This window comes from Dermacentor albipictus, chromosome 1 (genome assembly GCF_038994185.2).
Source record: "Dermacentor albipictus isolate Rhodes 1998 colony chromosome 1, USDA_Dalb.pri_finalv2, whole genome shotgun sequence".
In the NCBI taxonomy this organism is placed as follows: Eukaryota; Metazoa; Arthropoda; class Arachnida; order Ixodida; family Ixodidae; genus Dermacentor; species Dermacentor albipictus.
In genome coordinates, this window is record NC_091821.1 from 446,723,172 (window position 1) to 446,750,345 (window position 27,174).

The 27,174-nt window shown below is 44.9% G+C and overlaps 2 protein-coding genes across 2 annotated transcripts; both read left to right on the forward strand.

Moving 5' to 3' along the window:
• Nucleotides 1–1,425: 1,425 nt before the first annotated feature.
• On the forward strand, nt 1,426–2,765 carry LOC135915371 (uncharacterized). The gene has a single exon (XM_065448408.1). The coding sequence runs from the start codon at nt 1,426–1,428 to the stop codon at nt 2,701–2,703; it is 1,278 nt and encodes a 425-aa protein (XP_065304480.1). The 3' UTR covers nt 2,704–2,765.
• On the forward strand, nt 2,726–16,830 carry LOC135915334 (uncharacterized). The gene is made up of 7 exons (XM_065448369.2): nt 2,726–2,860; nt 10,558–10,561; nt 11,193–11,338; nt 12,811–12,919; nt 13,272–13,328; nt 14,037–14,200; nt 16,429–16,830. The coding sequence occupies exons 1-7, from the start codon at nt 2,726–2,728 to the stop codon at nt 16,753–16,755; spliced, it is 942 nt and encodes a 313-aa protein (XP_065304441.2). The 3' UTR covers nt 16,756–16,830.
• The last annotated feature ends 10,344 nt before the right edge of the window (nt 16,831–27,174 follow it).

Genomic DNA, 27,174 nt, shown 5'->3' on the forward strand with positions numbered 1-27,174 from the left:
TCTGTTGTACTGCAGAAAAATGTTGTTGTACGACAGAAACCTATCATTGCAACAGGCCCCCAGTTGCCATAACAGAAGTGTTCCTGAAGTAATGGACAAACTTCCGTTATACTACAGAGAACTGTTCCACAACAGATACCTATCGTCGCAACATGTAACCAATGATGACAACAGAAGTGCACTGAAATTGTGCGATGCGACAAGCTTCTGTAGTGCCCAGTTGAAAAAGACAAGCGGAATTCCTGTCGCAACTACAGAAATTTGTTGTACAACAGAAGTTCTTGACATTTGTTAATTGAGAGACATTTCTGACGTTACGACAGAAATTCTGATGTCGCAACTAAAGCATTCTGTCGCGAAGGCCAATAGTTATGAAGTCGCAACAGAAACGTTCTGTCTCGACAACAAGGGTTCTGAAGTCGGAACAATAGCTTTATATCCTGGCAGCGACTCCGACGTTACGACACCAATTCTGACGTCGCAGCAGAAACATTCGGTCGCGACGGCCAGGAGTTCCGAAGTCGCAACAGAAGCGCTTTTCGTCGCGGCCCTTAAAAATTGTATGTTAGTTGCGCATCGGAGGTGTACACTGTACTTTTCTCTTGCGCGGTATTCAATCGCGCTTCTCTGGAGCCGGCAATGCTGATGGCACCGACACCGGTATTAAAGTCGACGTGGCGAATAATTATAATTGTACCGTGACGACGCAGCAGCAGCAACGCCCTACCGGCCTCCTCAAAATCGGCCGCTGATCAAAATCATACCATCTGCGGGAATGGCTGCGTATCCGTTTTGTTTTTTGTTTTTGGTAAGATGTGGCACACAGGCCTGTGGACTTACATGTGCTGTTACACTGACACAGTAGTTAATTTCCCAGGAATATTTCACAAGCTTATGCGAAGCGGAAAACAAGATTTGGGTTGTTCCACAAAGTTGCGTGAAAAGCTGTCTCGCTCGGGTTTCATTAATCTGTTACAGTGCTGCCGTGAGAAGCCAGTATGCTGTCAGAAAGAACTCTCATCCACGAATGTTTATGTAGCTATGTTGCATTGAACACAAGAATTATATGCGCGCTCAAAAGTGTAAAGAACGACAGACAACTGTCGAAAGTAGCAGTAATAACCCTAAAAGTCAACGTTGTCTATTTCTGAATTTCCTTTTTAATATGGATATCGTACATCAAAATCTATGTTCTAGCACTCCACGATGTACCAGTCGATGGTACGAACACTCTTGCTCTTCTAGAGATGCGGCACTTGACGCGGTGGAGTGATAGCGGATCTTGGCTCTTAAAATGCAAATGTAACATCAGCGCATCAGCACGTCGTACTATTGACATGGTCAAAACGTACTCTAGAAAAGCATGTCAGGGGTGGTGCAGTGAGGAGAAAGAAGAAGACGGCATTCCGAACGGTCGCTTTTCTCATGTTCTCCGCTGCAAAGGATTTATCGGCCTCTGGCCGAGGTGCTGCTCAGGCTTCAGCCAGCAGCAATGACTACCGTGTTGTGTTACCCCGTCTTCCTACCGGTAAGCTGGTTGTGGACTCCGTTTTCCTGCATGCTGACTTAAGTGGTCGACCGTACAGAGCCCAAGACTTCAGAGACGCCCTTCGGAACGTTATTGACCTGAAGGAAATAAGTTCCATCGGACAATTTCAGATGTCGCATGTGTGGATGGTGGCGTGCAAATCAGGCATGACAAAATCAAAGCTAGTCGCATGCGGGGAATTATCCGTAAAAGGTAGACGCTGCGTCGTCATTGATCCTGAGCCCACGGAAGTTAAAATGAAGCTTTTGTGGCTTCCTGAGCGTTTGGAAGACGACGACATTCGAGATGCGCTCCAGGCTTACGGGAAAGTCAAGTCTATATCAGCAGAAAGCTGGAGAGTATCGGAGATGGAACAAATGCGTACGCTAAATCGGGACGTGGTGTTGACTCTTGCCGATGGAGTGAGCGTGGGGGACGTTCCACATCTACTACCTGTTTGTGGAGTGCAGAGTCTCGTATTAATTCCAGGCCGGCCCCCACTTTGTCTGCGCTGTAACAAGGTGAGACACATTCGTCGAAACTGCAGAACCCCACGTTGTGAAACCTGCCGCCGCTTTGGTCACACAGCTGAAGAATGTGTCGTAACATACGCCGATAAGTTACGACACAGAACAAAGCCTCCGGATGAAAGCTTGCAAGAACACATAATGGACATTACGGAGGTTCTTGACGCGACGGGAGACGTTCCCTCTTCCGCGGAGACCCGCTGTGCCACTAAGGCCCCTCTGCCTGTTAAAGACAGTCACAATGCCATCGCAGAACTACCCGTGAAAAAAGAAAGTAGCGAAGAGAAAGATGACCAACCGAAGCAACAACCCAAAGGAGCACCCGCTACCACGGAGCCAGCTGCTGCCCAGCAAGCGAATGAGGGAGCCGGAGATGACTCATCTGATGCACCCAAGCAACTCGACACGTGCACTGAGCCGGCAGAGGACAGCCGAAGTAACGCGGATACTTCAGTTCCGAAGCGCCGTGCGACCAACAGATCGGAATCAAGCACAGACAGCGAGACGACCAGTACCACAAGAAAAGCACGTCGCCGTAAAACATCGAAACACTCAGGAAAGTGCCGACGATCACGGTCCAGAAGGCCAGGTGGGGTTTCGGAGGGAGCCTCACCGTTGCCCTCTAGGACCGATCACATAGATCATTAGGTCCAAATACTTGGTAGTCACCATGGCCCTGTCCCAGCAACTTCTATTCGCAACCTTGAACGTACGAGGCCTTAGGTCTTTGCAGGAACAGGCGCAGCTTCGCCGGCTTTTGTCTAGGAAGCGCCTTGACTTCGTCGCCGTGCAGGAGACGAAGATTGTGAGTGACGACGAGACAGAAAGGGCTTTGCGACCTTTTCTGTCTGAGTATAATGTTTGCGTCTCAGACGCTCTTGGTTTATCCGCGGGCTGTTTCCTGTTTCTGAAAAAGAGCCTACTTTATTCAGCTTTTAGTTATCATGTCGACACTGAAGGTCGATATATATGTTGTGATTTTGTGTTGCAGGGTGTGCCATGGCGCATAGTCAACGTCTATGCATTTAATGACGCTGCAAAACCAGCTCTTTTATTTGATACTGTGTCTAGTCTATTGGACTGTGATCGCTGCATTGTTTTAATGGGAGATTTCAATTGTGTATGCGATCCGAACGATCGAAGCGGCAATAACACTCAGTGGGACAGGAGTGGTGAAGTTTTGTCTAACATAATAGAAAATGCAGGGCTCGTTGATATAGGAGTGTCGGGACAGGGAGCTCGCTATTATACAAGAATTCAAGGTCATTCCTGCGCCCGCCTTGATCGGATTTATGTTTCTTCATCACTCCTCTCTCGAGGACTATCCTGCATTACTATCCCCGTTTCATTCTCTGATCATTGTATGGTTATTGCAAACATTGGTGAAAAATTTGTAACTAATTTCCGACCACAGTGGGTACTCTGGAAGCTTAACTCTGAGCTCCTAAATGATCAGGAATTTATTAATCGCGTGCGCATGGCTCTAAACAATTCTCTTTCTAGTGACTTGCCATTATTTGCTTCTTGGGAACTCTTTAAACAAGAGGTTCGTACAGTGGCTATAGAAATTGGATCGGTGAAATCATTCTATAGAAAGAATGAAGAAAAAACGCTTCTTAAGAGCCTATGTAGCCTTTATGAGATTGAATGCGAAATGCCAGGCACTTACATTGTTGACATAGAAAACATTAAATGTGAGTTACAAAAGTATGACGCACTGCGTTACAGAGGTGCGCGAATTCGATCTCGAAATATGCGCGCTCTGCAATCTGAGCAACCAACACGTCAAGCTTTACTTGACGAGCGACGTCACGGTATTTCCAAAGTAATTCCGGAAATATACTCCGAAGGTAGTCTTCTAACAAATACTAATGACATAATTTCTCAGTTCGAAACTTTCTACACTAGGTTGTTTAGTGCCCCTCCGAATGATCACGATGCAAAAGTTTTAGAGAGTTTTGTATCTCTTGTAAAACCGTTACAGGATGATGACTGTGCAGTCATCAGTGGTAGCCTTACGATTCAAGAAATTGAGCTAGCTATTGATCAGTTGCGTCTGTCGAAAACACCCGGCCCCGATGGACTTTCAAGTGAATTTTACAAAGCTTTCAAATCAATTATCAGCCCCATATTATTGGATAGTTTTATTACAAGTTTAGAAGTTGACGCCCTTCCGCAGTCTTTTTGCAAAACCCACACAGTTTATTCCCAAAAGTTCAGATAAAGAGAAACTGCGTTCTGTTGAAGGCTATCGACCAATCACATTGTCAAACGTGGATTACAAAATGTTTTCGAAAGTTCTATCTAATAGATTGCAATTTGCGATGTCAATTCTAATTGGTTCCCATCAGACGTGTGGAATCAGGGGCCGATCAATTCAAACCAACATACTTATCGCCAGTACCCTTCTTCAATACTGATATGGTTCCACTGAGCAGCTTGCAATGATCCAGGTAGACCTTGCTAAAGCTTTTGATCGTGTCAGCCACTCCTATTTATTTTCTCTTTTGGAGCATGTCAATGTTGGTTCCATTGTGCTTAAAGGCGTTAGGCTTTGCTACACCTGTTGTACTACTCGTTTAATTATTAATCGCCAACTCTCCGAACCTATTTCTATTTGCTCATCAGTAAAACAAGGATGCCCGATGTCCCCACTACTATTCGCCCTTTACCTGGAACCGCTATGCTTAAGCGTAATTCAGTCGAGTAACATCCATGGCTTCAATATACTGGGTAATGAAGTTGAAGTCTTAGCTTACGCAGACGATCTAGCGTTCTTCTGCACGGATAAGTCCAGTGTTGAAAAAGTAGTATCGAAAATAGAAGAATTTGGCAGCGTATCAGGAGCGCGAATGAACTCCTCAAAAAGTTTAGGCTTATGGTTTGGCTCATGGCGCTATACACCAGAATAGTTTGCAGGCATTAAGTGGACTGATGTCCCGCCAAAGTATCTTGGCGTGCCGCTAGACGCATATAAATTAAGCGCACACTATTGGAAAGAACGGGTTTCGGTACTGCAAACTTACGCCCAGACATTCGTTCCACAACGCCTTTCTATTTTTGGGAAAGCCGAAGCCTGCAATAAGTTCTTGGCAACAAAAATTTTCTATGTATTGCAAGTTATCCATTGTGCTAGGCTATACATCCAACGCTTTCACCGTATCTTTGCAACCTTCGTATGGTCTTCAACTTTTGAGTCCATGAGGCAAGACAATATTTTTAGGCCTGTTAGCGAAGGTGGGCTGGGCTTAGTACATCTTTATATGCGGCAGATAGTGTCTCGTTTCTTCTTTTTTCGCAATACTTCCCATCCTGTAATTCGTTCATACATGCAAGTCACACTTGTTAATGCGTTACCAGATTCAGTTGTTTCTTCAAGTTTTTCTTCGCGCTTATGCTTGTGGGGGTTCATGCAAGAAGTTTACTTGACGGTTCGTTTCCTGACAGTTCGGTTTTCCACTGAATACTTGTATACTGTGTCGCGCAAAACTTTGTACAAAGACTTACTATCCATGCTATTTCCGCCTCCACTTTACCGATCAATATACATTAAATTGCCAGGCCACGATGTGCTAAAGCGAGTTCGCAAAATGTATTTATCCCCTTGCTGCAAAACATTCTTTTATAAAGTTCATAGTGAAACCATACCGGTTAAAGCATGGCTACAAAAAAACGGTATCTTTGTCTCTTCTGTTAACTGTCGCCTTTGTGATGTACGAGAGACAATTGAACATTGTTTTATTAGCTGCACCGACGCCATCCTATTTTGGGATGTCCTCCAACGGACTTTAAAGAAAGGCTTTGAGATTAACGCTCATGCTGTGCGATACCTGCTGCCAACCTCTGATAATAGTGCACCTTTCCATATGTTTTTTGTCATGGGAATGCACAGTTTGTGGAACACGCGAATGATGGACCGCAACGCCGAAACGGTTGTACCTACAAGGGCAAATTTCATCCAAATGACACTACACCTAAAGCAGGTTTATGATAGACTCGGTGTGCAACCGGACTGGTACCCTATTTTGGTGAGGTGCTTATCCTTGCCACCCTTCTAAAGTTACACGAACGTTTCTACTCACAGTATGAACGCTGCCTCTTCTGTGTGACTTTCATTGTGCCCTCCATTCTCTGACTATGCAGAAGTGGTGAACGTCTAGTTGAATGCAACTATAATAAATACCATGAAAGAAAGAAAAAAAAGTCAGGGGTGGTGCAGTCGATGTATTTTTACCATTACCGGCTTACCGAGCTGCCTACAGGCTAGGTCCTGAGCGCGATGTGCTAAAGCTCGTTAAAAAAATGCCAGTGAGACCCTCTGCTAAAACGTTCTTTTTTCAATTACATACCGACACTCTCCCTGTAAAGCCATGGTTACAAAGCAAAGGTCTTTTTGTACCTTGGTCGGTAAACTGCTTAATCTGTAATAAGCCAGAATCAATTGAGCATATTTTTATTGACTGCCATGACGCCGTATTTCTGTGGGACGTCCTACAAAGAACACTTAAAAAAGAATTGCCGATAAGCCCTTTTGGAATCCGGTTTCTTCCACGTGCAGAAACAGGGGGAGCGCCGAGTGATATGCTAATGCTGCTTTGCATGCACAGCGTATGGAAGACGAGAATGGACATCAGGCATTGTCATATACAGGCTCACTCAGCAAGACACTATTTTGTTGAGAGCATTATATACACACGCGACTTGTTCAGAACACTATGTGAACCCCCGGAATGGCTTCCTGTACTAGACCAATTGGCTTCTGTGAAACCCTTTTAAACACCTTACACTGGCCGAGCTGTGGCTGGTGTTTTTAGAATATGTACAAGTCGTGTATTTGATCTTTTTGTTTGCGTTTGTAAAAAGGCAATAAAGAAAAAAGAAAGTCAGGGGTGGTGCAGTGGTAAGATGCCGGGCTCGGAAGCGTGAGGTTGCAAGTTCGAATCCGGGACGGGGACGTTTCTTTTTTTGAATTTTTTTACTTTTATATATTTCTTTTTTGTATGAACAAATTTACATAGGCTTAAGGACGTCTCTGTCAATTTTTAATCAAATATTGATCAAGAACTACAGGACTTTCTACTACAGGACGTCACACTACAGACAACAGAACTACTACAGGCAACAGAACTGCAGAAACAACGTCCCAAATTACGACAGACTGTGAAAATTTCCTGTTGTGTTTTTCAACTGGGTACCGACTGAAAAGAAGACAATATCCTCTACCACATCCAAAAATTAAGCAAGGAAGAAGCCACCGCCCTCTGCAGACTACAAACGAATACTTATGTCCATGGAATTATCATGCACGGAATGCACCCCGCCGAATTCTCATACCTATGCCGATATTGTGAGGTACCAGACACCCTACAACACATGGTGCTGATGTGCCCACACCACGAGAACAACACTCAAGATGATGCCCCTGAACCGCTACAAGGCATCGAAGAAACGTGGGAGGCAATGTTAAAAGGCACAGAGCCTGGAAGATCAGCGAAGTCTGGTGGACCGGGCCCGGGCTGCGGCATTAGCCAACGGCTTTCTGGACTAAGAGAGCCGCCCACCTAGGGCGAAGAAAGAACACTTTCTCGCTGTTTCACCCAATAAACGTTCATTCCACCTCCTCCTTTCGTGACATTTGTATATAAAACTGCTATTCAACGGACTACCGGCTACAGCCATTTCTTCCTTGTGTATGGATGATCTCCTTCCATCATATTTGACAGAGAATTCTTTTTAGCACCTTCTACGCCTAACGCGTCTCTTCCAGAAGATTTGGCTGCCATAGTTGCACATTGCCGTCAAATCGCCCCGAAAAGTACATAAGCTACCCAAGCTGAGCACAAACGTCGCTATGACAGCCAACGCCGTGACCTCCATTTTCACTCTGGAGACCAAGTCCAGCTTTGGACTCCAGTCCGAAACCCAGGCCTCTGTGAGAAGTTCCTTCAGCGCTACATTGGCCCATACACCGTTCTGCAGCAAAGATCGGCAGTGAACTATCTCGTACGCACAGCACACTCCGTCACTGACCGGCGCAGCCGGAATGCCGAAATTGTTCACGTCTTAGGGATGAAGCCCTTCACTCCCCGTTTAGATAATCTCTCATCTGCGGCCAGGCTGGCCGCTTCCATGACTGGTGGAAGTTAGTGTAAGCGCTATTAAAATACTTCGTCATTTTCATTTGTAAACAGCCATCATCATCTTTGTTTTTCTACTTCTTCGCGCATGAGCTGGGGCGTTTCCTTTTTTGGGATAAAAATCACTTTACCGCTTGGTCGCTCTCAGTCTTATAAAAGCAAGATAGTGTAGTATTGTCAACGAGAAAGTAATACACGTAGTGATATGCAGGTAAATCCTCATAATTCCTGTAAAAGTTGCGGCAGGGGATCGTGTTGTAAACAACAGAAATAAAGAAGTCCCCGTTTTGCACTAACGGCAAATCATTGATTGGGATAGCCTACTGCTAGATATCCACACGAAGTAAGAATGGTAGTTTGATCGGCCATATAAAGTTGGAAATATTTCCTTATTGACTAAATGAACAAGCCTGGCGCAGCTGGCGTACATGCAACCGTGAACACATTTCACTCTATGACAGCTCACACTCACTGTCAAAACGCTGGAGTGCAAAACCGCGGCGGCTGAAGCGACCGACTTTGCCTTCATGCTATCTCTCGGGTTAATGCGAACTAAGCGGCGAGAACAAAGCGCCCGCGAAGCTATCTGCACTTGACGCCCTCTGTCCCCTTCGCGGTTCGCTTTAAATATATGGCCCATGCGGCCACGCCAAACGCCCCCGCCAACGAACTACATCGCCAGCCCCCCTCCCTCCCCTCTCGCGTTGCTTTGCGCGCGACGGAATGTGGTGCACTTCCTCCTCACTTTCCTACCTTGCGTGCTCGAGATTGTGCCACCATCATCTGGCTCACCCTCGCATCATTTCACTCGCACATATAACGTATACGGTGTTTGGCGATGATGTAATCGGCCGTGGGCTTTATAGGGAACATCGCGGCTACACCTCCGACGACGAAGACGACGGCAATTATGCGCCTGGATTTACCAACTACACAAAAGTATACAACGAGCCAATTCAGAGCAACATGAAGTAAGAAAAAAAAGAAAGCCAGGAAAGAGATTCTGGCATATCTCCGGATACTTTTAGTGAACGTGTATATACATCACACAAACGTTTTACAACTTAATGTGAGACTAAATTAATCACTTTGAAACCTGCAATGTGTGTTTCTATAAATAAATAAATATGAGAGTACAAATAAATGTCAGGGCACACCAATGTAAAAGAACGCAAATAATCAGTACAGCCATACAATGGGCTATTGTGGCTGCAGCACGTGCTCATGCCATGCGGAGATAAAATGAATGTAAATGTATATGCTCGTAACTTATTAAACGACTATCATCCGTAATTCAGAGCATGATTCCTATTTGAAGAAAATATAGACAAGGCGCATTGCACAGTTCACCACGGAGGCCTGGGCAAACAACTTCATGATTCCTACAACGCTTGTAAAGTTATCTCGCTGCCCTGGGAGAAATACAATTTCCAGCCGTATGCATCTTGCGAAAAGGGGGTAACGTTATGCTACATCTGTGTTTGTTAGTGTCATACGGCCATCATAAGCTATGTGTCCTATGCGTGTCGATTAAATGCAGCTTTTGAGCAAATTGTCTTCAAGAAGTGTTTGTTAGTGCCATACGGCCGTCATAAACTATGTGTCCAACATGTTGAAAACCGTCGACGTTACACCAACTTTATATTTCGCGCAACGGCAGCATATTAGGCGTAATATTTGTGGGAAGCTTTGATGATCCTGATGTATTCACGAGCGTAGCCAATGTTTTCTCAGGGCTCTTTTTTTTTCATTTCCAAGCGTAGTACGCTTTCTTGCGTCCTTGGTGAACTGAAGAATGGCACCATGTCTATATTTGTTTAAAATTGGCATTAGGTGTAGGTAATTTGCAAATGAATTTTCGTGTGTTTGGATTATATACGCCGCCAGCAGTCAACTGCGTATAGTAAAGAGCATCAATTCTGGTGTTTCACCTGCCAAAACCACAATATGAATGTGAGGCGTGCCATAGCGGCTGAATCCTGGTCAAGTTTGACCGGGTGTGGTTTTGCAACGCGCACCCCATTAACGGCACACGGCGTTTTGGCATTTCACCCTCAACGAAATCGGCCGCCCTGGCACGGATTAGATCCCGCGCCCTGGGGCTTAACAGTGCAACGCCAAGGCCATTACGTCACCATGGCGAATCATTGCGTGTGCAAGTTATCCCGAGTGTTACTAGCATGTTTTACGAGCAACTAAACCCGCTGCCCCTGGGGTAACTGTAATTTCTGCCGAGATCAAATTTTACAAGTGCGGGGGAACGTTTCCCGGCGCTCTCGCGAGCAAAATGTATGCGGATCAATTACTGGACTCGTGAACAAAATTTTAGCAAGTGCTCAAAAGTGTAATGCCGGCAAATTTTCAGACAGGTTGGTGCCATGTGCTTAGCGCTGTAGTATATATTTTAATTACAGGCAAGTAAAACTCTTCATTTACCTCCTCGAAAGAAATAACATTGGGGGAAATTTGAATTTGATTGCTCAAGGTCACACAAATCTGCAGCTTTTTCTAAACATTTACCTAAAAGACACTTTATCCTCACGGCAGTTTTTGAAATGTTATATTTTATTGTTGTGGCTCTTTAAATGTGGCCAACCTTCTTGTCTCGATAGATAGATAGATAGATAGATAGATAGATAGATAGATAGATAGATAGATAGATAGATAGATAGATAGATAGATAGATAGATAGATAGATAGATAGATAGATAGATAGATAGATAGACAGACAGACAGACAGACAGACAGACAGACAGACAGACAGACAGACAGACAGACAGACAGACAGACAGACAGACAGATAGATAGATAGATAGATAGATAGATAGATAGATAGATAGATAGATAGATAGATAGATAGATAGATAGATAGATAGATAGATAGATAGATAGATAGATAGATAGATAGATAGATAGATAGATAGATAGATAGATAGATAGATAGATAGAACTTTATTGTCCAACGGATAAGATGGTGTGTACCCACCCCCCGACACGCAGGTCAGGGGGCGGGTGCCGCCGCCTCAGATGCAGGCTGGGAGGCCTTGGGTCCTAGCAGCCTCTTAAGCCAGTTGGACGAGCCGGAGCTGGACCTCCGAATCAGAGCGGCGCAGCAGGGTTTCCCAGGTGTCTCTACTACCTATTTTGTGCGTTCTCCCGGGAGAGCACGGACATTCCCATATTATGTGGTGGAGGGTCCGTCTCGCCCCACAAAGATTACATCTATCGCTTCTGGCCTCGGGGAACATGTGGTTCGCCATAACCGGGCATGGATACGTATAAGTTTGTAGTCGTCTCCACGCGACTGCTTGTCTGTTGTTTAACTTGGGTCTGGCGGGGATGCCAGTCTACGAGCCAATCTACAATGCTGCGTGATCTCCCCATATTTTAGCTTGCGCTCTCCGCTCCCTCGGTCATCGAGGGGCCCGTAGCGGCTCGGCGTTAGAGATCTCGAGCCAGCTCGTGGGCCGCCTCATTGCCGGGAACGGCTTCGTGTGCCGGAGTCCAAATTATTTAAATTTTTCTAACTTTCTCTGGCCTAGGATTGTGGCCGCTAAGACAGACAGACAGACAACGAACTTTATTTGATCCTGAGGAGCTTCAGCGGAGGCCCCTATCGGGGACCCGCGGAAGCCGCTGGCCGCGTCCAAGTCGGGGCAGGAACGCCGTGATGTTCCGCCCTTTCTCGGGCCCTCTGGATTGCCTCTAGTTGTGTCTGGAGCGATGGGCTCCGGAGTGCTTCTTCCCAGTCGGCTTCGCTGGAGAGAGGGCCGTTAGGTAACGCGGGGCATTGCCAGAGCATGTGCGCTAAGGAACAATAGATCTCATTGCAGTCCGGACAGCTTGAATCGACGTCTCTGTAGATACGGCTGAGAAAGCCCAGCGAAGGGAATGAGCCCGTCTGGAGCATTCTAAGTAAAACTGTCTGAGACCTGTCCAACTTCGGGTGAGGAAGAGGATAGGCCCTTCTGCTAAGCCGATAGTGAGATGTTATCTCGTGAAAAGTAAGGAGCGGATCGTTCTGCTGGATTTCATCCTGTCCCCATAAGGCTCGTGTGCCGGAGTCCAAATTATTTAAATTTTTCTAACTTTCTCTGGCCTAGGATTGTGGCCGCTAAGGGTGAAATATTTCCCTTGCTAAAATTTGGTATGGCAGTTTTGCGGTCACTCATCACAAATTTCGCGTCCGTTCCAGCGCAAGCTAATGCGATTGCAATTTACTCGGCAACTTCTATGTTGCGCCCGCGCAGATAAGAATTCGAAATAAGAGAGTCCCGCTAGCCCATACCAATGTCGAGCATATCTGAAAGGCACAAAGGTTGTCAGTAATCGTGAAGATAACCGCCATTCTGCAATTGTACACATCCCAAAAACGTTGCATTTCTCAAACACCAGCCAAACTCACGTGTCGCACTGTGCAAAAAGTCCGCGCAAATGGTATTTCCCATCTGAGCTCATCATAATAAGCCCTGAAAGGCAAGTGATCTTTCTTTTTTCAAAAGATAAAGGCACAATTGACATGAGCAGTGAGCAATCACGACTCGGAAAACACTGGCCATTGGTAAGCCCATTGTTTTTGTTATCATCGTGCATTTTGTGATTCCCTAACACCAACTAGATAGCGGCAATGCCTGCGTATAGGTATATAGGACCCTTCCGAAGCCAGCCAGAGCACGAGTCTGCGGCGTGTATTCTACTACCCACCCTGAAAAGGTCTGCAAGGCACGGTAAGCAATGTTTCTTGCCAAGAAAGGAGCACCGCAAAAAGTGGCATAATCGAAAAAGTGGCGCAATCAATTTCACCAGCGTCTTTCCAAGAACATACTTGATCAATTATGCGTACATCAAGCACTTCATTGTTATAAATCGCCAGACGCGTACCTGGTACACAGCCGCAACATATTATGGCAGCTTTATATTTATAGTCCTCCCTTCCGAATTGCGGTCACGTAATTATTGTGTGCGGGAAAAATCATTAGTGATATGAATGGATACAACAGAAAAGCTGCTTAAATGCAATTAATTCCATACGACCTCAGCGTCTGTATTTATTGTAAAAATTGTATTTTCTTTTTGCAGACACCATGAAGCAAATAATTAGCGTGCTGTGCCTGATTGGATGCGTCGCTATCTGTGGTGAGCTACCTGCCCAATTTCATAATGCGGAGTTATTGGAAGCAGTTTCTCGGCGGTGTTGGCTTTCTTAACCTTCTCAGCTCCAAGATACACACGATGCATTATTGCAATACTCTGCACGTTAAAAAGATTGGGTGTGTTGCCTCGGGATACAGTGCACGCCATTTTCCTTTGCAGTTGAGGTCTACGGGGCTTGCGCTTTACAAAGATTAATTATCACTCAATGAAATGCCCTACAAATATGTCGCCTCCTAGTAACTTCCACTTTCACTTGTCTAACTGTTATTCTGTTGGTGTTTCACAGATCATGCGAAGTGCAATATATGAAGGGTACTCATGGTCGAATACTGAAAATACTGTAGGCGGTTCAAAAGTCATTTATGATTTTGGCTACTTAAACTCTTCTTCGCAGCCCTCTTTCTCAAAATGGTCTTACGCCAGAATTGTTCGTAATAGTAAATCACGACCAGTACAGATCGTTGGACGGATTAATAAACAAGGCAAGCGAAAACTAGACAATATCACCTACGAAGGAGAAGTTTCGCAAATTCTGCCTCATATCAAGAAAATTTCAATACTTTACTCTCCTCAGAAACAATCGTGCTACATCTCAGTGTTGCAATAATACTACATGCATAATCCCGTGGGCAAAGCGCAATTGTTATAAAAAGATGAGTCAGGTATCACTGTGGACGTTTTCGCCCGCAGCTTCGTCTTCCGAGCTGGAGAAGAATGAGCCGGCATTGGACGTCGTAATCGATCAGCAGTCGCGTAGCGTGGGCGTGCAAGCTATCCAAGTAGGCGAAGTGCTCCGTGCCATTTCCCAAGGACTGCGGGACACTGCGCAGCCGTCAGAGCACTTGGAACATGAGGTAAACTGAAGCATAATACTTAAACGCCTATTTGTTTTGGTACTCTAAGATCAGGCCAGTGCAAGTGTGCTTACAGCTGTAGAAAGATGAGCTGGGCATGACTGTAAAAAGGAATTTGTTTTAGGCAATGACAAGCAAGCCATACACGGACACATGTAGAGCGATATCTTTAGAAGGTAGTCTGTGTGCAATCCTTCTCTTTCGTCTATTGTTGATCTTTTTCCCACACACCTTTCCGCCATCACCCTTCTTCTACCAAGTCAGTGGAGTCTTGGCATAGTGGATACAGAAATATTTACATCATGCGGAACTCCACACTTGCGCGAAAAGCGTACAGAATTGATCATACTACTACGTTTAACTTTGCGGTGCTAGTTTTCCCTTTAGCTTCATATTTAGTTAACGCCAGAATTCCGTTATTCAGGCCTCATTGAAGGCAATGGTGATCGTCTTCGTGTGTGGCATTTGCGTGCCAGAGCTCTTAAACAGGCCGGCACATCAACTCAATCAACGGGCAATAGCTAACAGCGATATAAGGCTGAAAGTTTCGCTGCGTTTTTTGCGCGTTGCCTTAGTGCTCGGCGTAACCGACTTATACATGTAATAGAATGCGGTCAGACATTATCGTTGTTTTTTTAAGCAGCGCTTCTTTAAAGAACTTCTCGAGCTAGAAAAATGCAAATTTCCTGGGCTGGTATGTAGGCAGGCGGATATATTTTATTTTATATTATATACCTTACAGGCCTCAAAGTGAGGCATGAGTAATGGGGACAGTACTTAGAAAATACGCCGAATATATGACATCTATAAACCCTAACAGTCTACAAACCACAACTGCAAGTGCAAACGAGATGAAAAAGAATTATTTAGTTCACGATTGACTAGGGAGTCCCAGATCTTTACTGATAAAGTACAGTGCTCATTTGTTCATTTGATCAGCCCCACCAGGGTGGCTGTTTCATTACAGCATTTCGAGCACAAGTTTTCGTTGCATACTCAATGTCTAGGGCCGTATTGTCATGGGGATCTTTTTCACAAGTATTCCTTTCCTGTTATATTTCTCGCCGGGTGCCCAATCCGGGTGACAGCCCGAGGTTGTGGCTTCTTACAAGCCAATTGCAAAGAAACAAAAAAATATAATGAAGAAATTATTTCGTATTACGTCCCTTCTGTTAGGACAGCGTATTAGTAAAGAGCACTTTTTTGTCGCACGGAAGCATTCCTGTCGCATTATATTTTATATAGATTTTGTGTAGATATTTAGTTTTAGTACGTACGATAACAGTAGCATAATTTAATATTGCACCTTGGAACATTGTCTAGCTCTCATCGCTCTAAAGAGTGAGAGAAAATGGATAACTCCCCGTTTGGTATACAACTCATCACTACATTATTCGCTTTAACGGCTGCCTCGCCTTCCACTGCCCTTATTCTTGCAGAGATGTGGAAATGTGTTGATTTGACGCCGGTAGCTGAAGCATTTCAGCTTTCCTCAGCAGCATTTGAAAGCCATGAAACCAACGGCAGTATTGCATATTTGCAGCATGCGGATGATAGCCGCAGCTCAATATATAATGTTGCAATAAGACTTTTAAAAAACAGCTTCCTAAATTGAAATGCTTTCTGAGAATGCTAAATACCTACTATGAATGGTAAAGTAAAACTGACATGAAGAACTCCGCTATAAGTGAAGTGAAGAGAAAACGTTCGTGTTTGCTTGTGTAATTGTTTGGTAACTATCGGGCTCCTTTCACTATCGTGATATCCCCTGGCTTTTCAGCTGTCGGTAACCTTATTCGTTGTACAAAATTATCCATTGGCCATATTGATTTCGCAGCCATGACCAGTGAGCGGCCACCGAAAAATACCAGTGCTTTCTGTTACAATACAGTAATAAATAGTGCATATTTGACCCAACATTAATTGAGAAATTTACTCACTTGGGCTGTATGTTCAGTGGTCACGTCCCTCAAGCATCACAGTTATTCAGAGTGTACAAGTGGCTTAACGTGTGACCACTGTGCAAAATGTCTCGACTGAAGTCTCCAGAAAAGAACGTCTCTATTTAGGTTTTGAGGAATACTTGCGTCGCCGCAAGCTGTTCCACTTGGGGCATTTCTGCCAAATCCGTAAGACGCAAAGTATGTTTCTTTATCTTTGGGCGAGGAGATTCGGGGAGTCCAAACACAACGGACGAGCCTTTGCTTATTATCTGGTGTGTTTTGCAGAGTGAAGAGTATTTTTTTAAGAAGCTCTGGAAGAAGGCAAAGAATGCAGTGAAGCAAGTCGGAAAGGTTGTTGAGAAAGGTGTGAAGGGCGTGGTGACCTCCAAGGCAGCTGACATCGTGAAGAAGTTTCTCGAGGACAAGCTCAGCGTATACGCCCTAGAAGACGGCAAGACATACAATGATTTCCGCCATGACCTGGCCAAAGATTTCGAGCGTGTAGGAAGTGCCCTGATTGAAAAAGGAACACAGCTGTGCACATGCCGCGGCCGCAGGCTTCTAGACGAAAAGGAGAGGAAATTCGTCCAGGGAGTCGTCGAAGTGCTTTAATAAAAAGATATCGTGACATGAAATCAAAATGTAATTGCGCCTGCTTTATTAAAGATCTGCAATATTTGAACGTTACCTTTCATTTTACTTTAGCTCAAGCCAGCTGCGAACATTTGATTACTGCAAGCGGCCTTAGTATACCTAAATGCATGGTGTGCCATCATTAGGAGTTGTTTCCAGTGCTGTTAATAACCTGTCTATAAGGCCTACAACGTGGCAATTTAGTCAATAAAAATGTTACGGTGTGTTAAAAATATCGAAAATCCTAAATCTTTCGTCACTAATGTTGGGCTAAAAGAAGTCCACAAATATTATCTTATTTTTGCATGTTACACGCATCAAGGAATGTAAAGTAGATGGTACTTCTGTTATTTATAACTGTGTGGATGTCTGCAAGGAAATAAATAACTATAGGAAAACACTCCATAGAAAAATAGCACTGCTCTATTATTTTAGGGCAGTTTCCACACCTGAAAATATCCTACTTTGATCCAAGCAAGGACTTGGAATTGATGATGATGATCATGATATTTGTGATTTCGAACAGCATCCACTTTTAAATGTGAGGATACTCACCTGGTTTCGCTGTGCTTAGAATATTTATTGCGGCCTAACACATTGACTATAATAACTGGATATTGTAAGGTTACCTATGCCTGCCAGAACACCAGACCTCTTTTCTCTGGTTTTGTCCCACCAATAACCTAAACATATCTTCTCTGTCTGTACCACTGCCCCGTTAACACTCCTATCACCTTTGAACCCTGTAACGTTCACAAGGTGCGCGTTCCCTACAGTTCTGGCTAGCTGAAAATCTTGACATTTGATTACAATGTGAGTAAAACAGAGAGTAGAATACTTGTAATCTTTCTAAGAGCTCGGAATCTGTCCATTACTACTAAAAATAACTATACCAGTAATATCTCGCATTTTCGCCCATCTTTTTCAACAATGTATTTATTGGCGATGCGTTCTTGACGAATGTAAAATAGCTAAAATAATTCTAATCTTTAAATCCCGTAATCCATCATCTGTTTTTAACAACAGACCGGTTTCTCGGACGAGTATTCAATGTAAACTATTAGAAGACATTAAATCATCAGCGATTATGAAATACCTAATGGAGCACAATCTTCTCTTATGAACCAACGCTGGTTGCAACAGGGTCGCTCATTTGAGGCGCAGCTACTTGAGCTAGTCTCTGACCTGTACAAAACTATTAACGACTCATCACAAATACACGCACTTTTTATTGATTATGCGAAGGTTTTCGACAAGGTAGTTCATAACCGTTTTTTAGTGAAACCGCTACTTTATTATAAATAGTAGGACTACAAATTTGATTAGTACATTTTTAACTAACCGGTACCAATTTGTAACTAGTAACGAGCTTTCTTCTCTGCGATCGCTAGTAAAATCTGGGGTGCCGCAGGGCTCTGTAGTGGGACCACTTTCATTCCTGCTATATGTCAGCGACATCAGCAATAATATTAAATGTACAATAAGACTATTTATAGATTATTGCGTAATTTATAGACGAATGATTAACTCTTCCGACATGCACACTTTGCAATGTGGCCTCACGAAAATTACTGACTGGTGTAAACAGTGGCACATGAAAATAAATGCTTCAAAAAATAAAGGTATAGCTTTACTAAAGCTAGTAAACCGAGGCTTACCCATTAGTCGATGAACGGCATTAGTATTGCACTTGCACACACAATAACATACTTGGGAATTCATTTATCTTCAAACGTTTCATGGAATCATCCCGTCGAAGCGATTGCTACCAGTTAGTGTAAAACCCTTGGCTGCATCAGGCGGAACCTTAACTGAGCGAACAAGCCGACTCAATTATTAGGCTATAGGGCACTGGTTCGTTCGAAAATGGAGTACGCATCTTTTATTTGGAAGTCATATTAGTCGTACCTCAGCAACAAGCTCAAGTCAGTTCAAGACAAAGTAGCCCACTGCACTACGAAAAATTACTCACGACGTCTAGCATCACTAAGATATTTCTAAATCTTCCCTAATCGAAGACTGACAGGACTTTCCCAATTTCACAAGCTTTGTCACTGCAGGTCGTCTTTCAGCGCATGCCACAATAGGCCCGCCCATCGTATCTTCCCGTGCCTTGATCATTAGTTTAAAGAGAAGCGCGTGCTTGCGCGCACTAAGTTCTTGAGTCTCTCACCCCTCTTTCTGAACATATATCACTGGAGTTTGTTACCAAATGAAATCGTATCCGCTCCAAGTCTTGATGATTTCCTAGAAATACTAAAACATTATTTTAACACACTCACGTAGGATTTTTTTGCTCATTCGTTTTAAACATGACTGTGTTCTTGTGCTCTTTTTCTTACATTACTTTTTCCCTCACCATATTTGGATATTCCTTGCACAAATGCTTTGGCTTAGGCTAGCACCGACTTCCTTGTATGGCATACAATTTTTTCTGCTTGTGCTTCTTTCATTATCACATGCAGTATCAGCTGGTATGTGTACCTTTTTAGTAAGCATTTTTCTTGTACGAAGTAAGTAAGTAACGTTGATATTGCGTAACACCGATTTTAGTCCTATAAGTATCTTCAACGTTTAGGATGGGAAGTTGTATGCTTTTACGGTTTACTTTTCTTCCTCTTCATCCGCTTGTGTTCTTTTTATTCTCGCACGCAATATCTGTTTAAATGCGTATACTGTAAGTTTCACTGATTTTATTGTAAAAGCCCTGTGTAATGTACGTATGTGCCTCTAAGGTAATTGAATAAAAAAAAGTGTGCTCATTCGTCCCCAAAGTTTTTCTGCAGCAGCCACATGTTTCACCCAGTTGTAAATATTGCCCACTGTGTGCTTTTACTCTCTGGCAGGCAGCTTGGGCATCGAAGGGCAAGCCACTTCTTATTCTTCTGTCGTGCCAATTTTCTTTCCTACTTTTTTGAGTGCACTCTTCTTAAATCTTCGTGGACGTTTTTTTTTTTTTGTTTCCGTCCTTGCATTCAATTTTACCTCCCATGTTTCTATTACTTTCTTTTTAAAAATAGCGGCTTGTCTGCTTCGACTTCCGATTACCCCTGTACCTACTTGCAAAGTTCCTTTATCTCTTCTTCCACTCCCTCTCCCTGCATTTGAAGCAAATATATTTGGGCACTTTAAAACACCATTTCATTTCATTCATTTATTTAGGTTTCACTCAAGACTATTTTGGCTCTGTGATTCCCTGAATTCAAAGGAGGCCCAACAAGAGTCACCTTTCGCTAATTCATACTTAGAAACAACGGGGTGCAGCCCATACATGAATAACCTTATCCGAAATATAAGCAAAGCTAGCTAGACCTGCAGCCTCACATGAGAATATACAACACATATCTAAATGCACTGTACTCACAGTCAGGAACATCCGTACGCTGTACAGGACATTGTCAAATGAGTTGCTGTTTTAGAACATAGCACACAAAAGATGTCTTGCACAATTTATCTATATTACCAGCCGCATACTTTACAGCTCATCTGGTCACTTATAAGTGCGCGTGATTTGTGACAGAAATGCGTTTGCTGCCGAGTAATGTGGAAGGTAGGGCAGGTACTTAGGGCATACTTAGGGCAGGTAGTGACTGCGGGTCCGGATCATGAGATTGAAATAATCAGAAAAATAAGAATGGCTCGGGTGCATTTGGCAGGCAATCTCAGATCATGAGCAGCAGGTTGCCCTTATTCCTCAAGAGATAAGTGTATAACAGCTGTGTCTTACCAGTACTCGCGTACGGGGCAAAAAACTGGTGGCTTACGAAAAGGGTTCTACTTAAATTGAGGATCACGCAACGAGCTGTGGAAAGAAGAATGATCGGTGTAGCATTAAGGGACAAGTATAGAGCAGGTTGGGTAAGAACTAACGCGAGGTAATCACATCTTAGTTGAAATCAAGAAAAAGAAATGGGCATTGGCTGGACATGTAATGAGGAGGGACGATAACCGATGGTCATAAATGGTTGCGAACTGGATTCCAAGAAAAGGGAAGCGCAGCAAGGGGCGGCAGAAAGTGATGTCGGCGGATGAGATTAGGAAGTTTGCAGGGACATCATGGCCACAATTAGTACATGTCCGGGGTAGTTGGAGAAATATGGGAGAGACCTTTGCCCTGCATTGGGCGTAACCAGGGTGATGAAGGTGGCGATGATGATGATGGTGAGATGATTATAATGATTATTATTAATGTGGCCCATATTTCTCTTCACTCATAGTGCTAATATATTGTCAGCTTCCACACGTTTGTTCTATGTTTAAGTTCCAGTGAATACTTTATTCTTGAAAAGAAGGAGTGAATTGAAATTAAAGGATATTTCTACTGTGTATTACCGATGGAATTTTAGAGAATACACTTATGTTTTATTACAATATGTGTTATGCAGTTCATGGGCATGACTGTAATCTGATTTTATGCGTTTGTCAGTATGTTTCTCAAATTATTATTCAGTTTTTCTTGTGACGGATCAATAAAGATTTTCGCCTTTTAACAGAGAAAATGTTTCATTTGAGTAACTCAGGGACTACAGATTACATCCCATTTACCAAACATAAGCGCAGAACCTGCTTACGAACAAATGAAATACTTTCCAAATGTAAGTATTGCGAATTTTTTCAAGCATTACCATGGATATACACGTGGTTTCACACTATAGGAAAATGTAATAGCAATCTGTTCTGAAGCAGTACAAGCACTCTGCTTGGGGAATAGTAACACAGCTTGGAGGAGTATAAGTACTTGGTTTACAGGAGTAGAAGCACTCGGTTTGGGGTATTGCTGTATACAATCACCCCTGTGGCCAGAGTATTAGCACTCTGCGGAAGAGTACTACCACTCCCTGTAGGGAGAGCATTACTCTCTGCGGAAGAGTATTAGCACTCCCTTGCGGTAACAAAATTCTGTAAGGAGAAGTTGACCTACTATCTCTCAAAGAAGGTTGTTCTACTCTCTAGAAGTGAGTTAAATATGGGACAAGCAGATACTCCCTCAAAGAGAGTGTCTGGAACTCTTCTTGTCTTTAGAGTGTGCCAAAGACATCTGCAGCTTTGTAGGTTTACGCTCATATTTCCGTCAATTTGTCAGAAATTTTGCGTACATTACTCGGCCTCTCTCTGAACTGCTGAAAAAACTGGCCTGCTTTTCAGGGGGTTCTGACCAAGCTGATGCCTTCCAACGCCTTATCACCCTGCTCCCTACTCTAATTCTTGCTCACTTCGACGCTTCTGCCGCCATAGAGGTCCGTACATATGCTAGTGGTTATGGAATTGGCGCTGTTTTAGCTCAGTGTCAACGTGGCACTGAAAGTAATTGCGTACGCAAGTCACCTTCTTTCACACGCTGAACGCAATTACTCCGTTACAGAGCGCGAGTGCCTCGTACTCATGGGCAGTGAGCAAATTGCGTTCGTACTTATAACGTCGACCTTTCACTGTCACCACGGACCATCACGCTCTCTGTCGGCTGTTGACGCTTACGGATCCAATCGGTCATCTAGGCCACTGGGCACTACGTCTTCAAGAATCCACCTACACAGCGGTTTAAAAGTCAGGTGGGATACACCAGAATACCGATTGTTTGTCTCTGCACCCCGTCGACGCTCCTGACTCCAGGAATGCAACTGCTGGAATGAATATTCAGTTCTCCGCCTTCCACCGCATCGGCTAAGAGCAAGCACGTGATACCTCCTTGCACCACCTCATCAGCCTCCTCCGTTCTGACCCGTCAGAACCCTCACTAAGCTTGTTACTCGTTTTGGACGGCATCTTTAGCCGCCAAAATATGCGCATAGAAGAACATATACTGCTGATTGTCGTTCCTTCTCATCCCTGGGAAACTGTACTCGTGCAACTCCATGATGCCCCCCCGCTGGCCACCTGGGTGTTTCCAGGACCTACGACCGGGACCTGCGATCGTTATTCTGGCCTGGACTCTACGGCACCGTGCGATGTTATGTCACTGCTTGCGAACCATGTCAACGTCGTACGAAATCTGCTTCATCACGCTACGGCCACAAGTGCCATCTAGCCTTTCCCGCGGTGAAGCAACCTTGCTGTACCGTTTGTGGCTGGGAGTAGCATTCACAAACTCATATTCCTTTCGTTTGGGAATGGCCGAGAGCCCGATGTGCGATTCCTGTGGGAGCGAGGAGACCATCGAGCACCTGTTGTGTACCTGCCCCCGCTACGATGTACAACGCCTCTCTCTGCAGAAAACTTTGCACCGACTAGACTAACGACCTTTCACCGAGTCAAAGATACTCAGACCATGGCCAAACCCGTCCCTGGCACGAAAAGCGAATCGTGCATTACTGAAATACTTGAGGTACACCGGTTTAAGAGACCGTTTATAGTGTCCCTGTGCATAGTGTCCCTCCCACACGTACTCTGTGCTTACTCTCTCCCTTTCTTCTTCTTTCTATTCCCCTTTCCCCCACCCCCAGTGTAGGGTAAACCGAATACTCTTCTGGTTGACCTCCCTGCCTTTCCTGTCCTTGCTTTCTCTCCCTCTCTCTATGCCCACGGAACCGTTTAAACGTGTTGGCCTCGACCTGTTGGGCCCTTTCATTACCTCCAGAGCTGACAATAGGTACATCTCCATTGAAACAGATTATTCAACCCGCTATGCCATCACACGAGCCATCCCGACCAGTTGTGCTACCAAGGTCGCAGACTTCCTGCTCTAACACTTCAGCTTGTACAACAGAGCTCTTCGCCAGCTTTTCACAGGCAGAGGCCGCCACATTTTATCTCGGACTATTGAAGAACTACTTCGCTCTTGCGCCACGAAACAAAAGTTCACGACAGCATACCACCCTCAAAAGTACGGCCTCACTGAACACCTGAACTGAACACTTAGAGATTTGCTCTCGACGTATGTCTCCTCTGATCATCGTGACTCGGACGGCGCACTTCTGTGAGTGAAGTTCGCATAGGACTCGTCACTTCACGACACCACTCTCTACTTCCCCTTTTATCTTCACTTTGTTTGTGACCTGGCATCGCCTGTCGACACGCTCCTGCCAACTGCTCTCGAGCCCCTATCTGAATACGCTCGCGACGCTATAGCTTCAGCCGCGAAGGCACCCCAGATTTCCCACGGTGGCCTTTCTGAGTCGCAGCCAAGACAAAAGTCTCTTTATGACGACCGTCATCGTGATGTCCAGTTCTCTGCCGGCAACTTAGTCCTCCTTTAGACTGCTTTAGATCGACGTGGTCCTCTGGAAAAAACTGCTCTCCCGGTACTCTTCCCCTTACCGCGTCGTCCGACAGCTCAGTGATGCGGCTTATAAAGTAGCTCCAGCCGATGCTTCCACGTCGCCCACGTGAACTGATATCGTCCGCATGGGTCGTCTCAAGCCCTATCATTTAGTCGCCATCTAGAAAGCGCCGGGTCGGCGCTATCGCCGTCGACGGTTATGTAACGGTGCCGCGCGAGGGACAAAGACGACGATCACCAACAAGATGAAAGGGACGACGTAGAGGGGCTAACCCACCGTATGGCCATACTGGTTGTACCGGCCATATTTTCTGCAGAGTAAACACGCTCCTTTAACCTTATATATCTGCCCGTTTCAATATTTTTCTTAGAATCGTCAAGGAGAGGGAGGGCGATAGCTACCTGCTGAGCCTTAGTGGGAGTGGCCTTCCTGATAGAAGTGCAGTGTACAACAAGACCTCTGTGATCAACCGTGACGGCTGAGAAGTTGGCCCATCGACCCTACGGTGCTGCGTCTACGAAACATGCAGACTACGGGTTTGCATGAACGTCGTTGAGCAGGAATTCGCCGCTGGCTCTCCGCCTCCCCGCATTGTGCCGTCGGTGCATGCTGCGGGGAAAAGGAGACACCTTAATGAGAGACTTTGCTCTTAGTGAGATTATGTGTGCGTTCCTCTACTATAGCTGGGCTACACCTTAGCATGGCCAGGATGCTCCTGCCCGAAGGTCGAGGATGAGAGCCTGGCTATCTGAGCCGTATGCTGTGCCTAGATTATCTTTTCCAACGTGTAGTGAATACTCACTTTCATGAGCTGGTCCGTGTTGGTACGCGAAGGAACCCCTAGCACTCTCTTGATGCTCTTTCGGATCAGGGGATTGAGCTGTATTTCCATGACTCTGCTAGCAGCGCATGGCAGCAACGTAGGTAATGTGGCTCAATAAAAAAGCGTGGAACAACCTTAGTAAATCGTTCTTCCTGAGGCCACCTCGAGAGTTGGAGACTCAAGTGATAAGTCGAACCATGCTTTCCGTTTTATCTGTGATTAGCTTCTATAAGCATGCCAAGAACTCTGATGACCCCTACCCTAGGGATGAGATGACCAGAGCTGGCGCGAAGCTTTATATTGACATCCAAAAGTGGGACCCAGCCCTTAGGTTTCACACTCCTTCTCTTAGGTCTGCACAGCAAAGCTTTCGACTTGTTCGGAGAGAGTCGGAGTCCCGTTCCACTTAGGAAGGTCTCGGTGTAATCCACAGCCTGCTGGAATGCCTGCTCTACTGTGCCATCACTGCCGCACGTGCACCAGACGGTGATGTCGTCAGCGTGAAGGGTATGATCTATGCCCTAGACTTGCAAACGCTTCTTGTAAAGCTCACTACGAGCAATATTGAATAAATGTGGTGAGACAGCTGAACCTTGTTTTGGAGACAAGAATTGTAGCCCTTCTGCGTTTAAGGAAGGAGGTGATGAATGCATATAATCTAGGCTCCAAGCCAAAACTAGAGATTGATCTGAGAATATACACATGCGCCCGAGGTTGTCAAAGGCTTTCTCCAGGTCAAGTCCCAAGATTTCCTTGAAATCTCTCGTCATAACATCGATAGCCTGATGTTTGCTCTCCTTCATGGTGTCGTGGGTCAGGAGTGCAGGCTGGAAGCCAATCACGTTGTATGGAAAGAGACTGCGTTCTTCAAAGTTTTCAGAAATGCGGGTGCTAATGACATGTTCGGCCTCCATGTAAGCGATATGGGCCTGAAATATGTGAGGGATATGGGAACTGACAATAAACAGACCCATGGGGTGTCCCGCATGCTGTATAAGGATGACTAACACCAGTTTTCAACATTCCGGGATGGGGCGCTGTTCCTTTACCTTGATCTCGTCTGTGAGTCTTTGTGTGGAACCATCGTCCAGATTACGAAGGGGCCTATTACAGATCCCGTCCGGGCACTGCACCGAGTGCCTATTCAGTCCTATGAGGGCCTACTTCTCTTCAGCCATGCTGAAAGGTTCGTCTAGAGACTCTACGCGCGAACCTTCTTAAGGAGGAAAGTCGACGTTACATGAGAGATCAGCCGGCAGATATTTTTGCGGTATTGTTCGAGTATTTTTTGTTCTGAGTGTTCCTCTTTTGCCACATGGATGATTTTGTCGATCGCCCCCCTGTGGTTGGATTTTGAGTTTGATTTATTGATCAGATACTTTAGCAAGTTCCACTTAGCCCCCGTGCGCATCTGGCCATCAACCGAGCTAGAAACCTCGTCGCACTGTTGCCTAGATAGCGTCTGACAGTGTTTCTCAATCTCGTCTTTCAGCTCAGAAATCTTTTTGCGGAGCCTATGTTTGAGCTTTTCTCCTTTCCACCTCACCAGAAGGGCATTTTTAGCTTCGAGCAAGTGTGCTAGAAGGCTGTCCATCCTGTCAGCCTTAGAAGCAGTAACTAGACACTAGTTAGATCAGTAACTAGAGATATGGCCGCAGCCACATCCTCTTTGAGTTGTGCCACCGAGTCGCCGAAAGATTCCGGTGACTGGCGGTCTTCAGCGCCCTGCTCACTGATTTTGCGGAAAAGGTCCCAATGCGTGAATTTCAATCCCCTTGTTGGCCTGCTCTGTGTTTCCATCGAGGAGGCAAGAATGTAGTGATCACTACCGAGACTTTCATGCGGCTGCAAATGCGCCCGCTGCTATTTCTGCTGCGACCCTGACAAAGAGGCACGGCACAGAACCGAAACTTATGCCTTCAGTCCATTCCAGTACGTTGGCAACGTATTGTGCACCAATGCTCCAACAAGAACAACGCACACTTTTCCAAGTCAATTTTCTACCTAGAATTTGTAGGCGTGGGCAGTGCGAATGTAAAAATTCTACAGCGTTGTTACCTTATCATTAACACGACTCTAAGACATGGATGAAAAGCAAGTACGTAATTTGATAGACAACCACAGAAATAAAAATAAAAATTTCTTTACCTGGCGATGTGCTCCCAGAATCACTCCAAGCTATATAAGTAACAGATGTGCTGATATGAAGTTTAGCAGTTATAATATAAGTGCAATCCATTCAGACAATGAAGCACTAAGCCTAAGCCGAGTTTATCTAATCACAGGGATGTGTGTAGTCCGTACCAGGGCTAAGATGTACCGTTGTCGACCACCCAGCAGCTTTTACCAGCCATCGGG

Excerpts from the sequence above, each read along its gene's own strand:
- LOC135915334 (XM_065448369.2), top strand. The coding sequence starts at position 2,726 with ATGGCCCTGTCCCAGCAACTTCTATTCGCAACCTTGAACGTACGAGGC. Across the intron at positions 11,339-12,810 it reads GTGTCTCTACTACCTATTTT|ATAGCGGCAATGCCTGCGTA; the intron begins GTGCGTTCTCCC and ends AACACCAACTAG. Across the intron at positions 13,329-14,036 it reads TGGATGCGTCGCTATCTGTG|CTTCGTCTTCCGAGCTGGAG; the intron begins GTGAGCTACCTG and ends TTTCGCCCGCAG.
- LOC135915371 (XM_065448408.1), top strand. The coding sequence starts at position 1,426 with ATGTTCTCCGCTGCAAAGGATTTATCGGCCTCTGGCCGAGGTGCTGCT.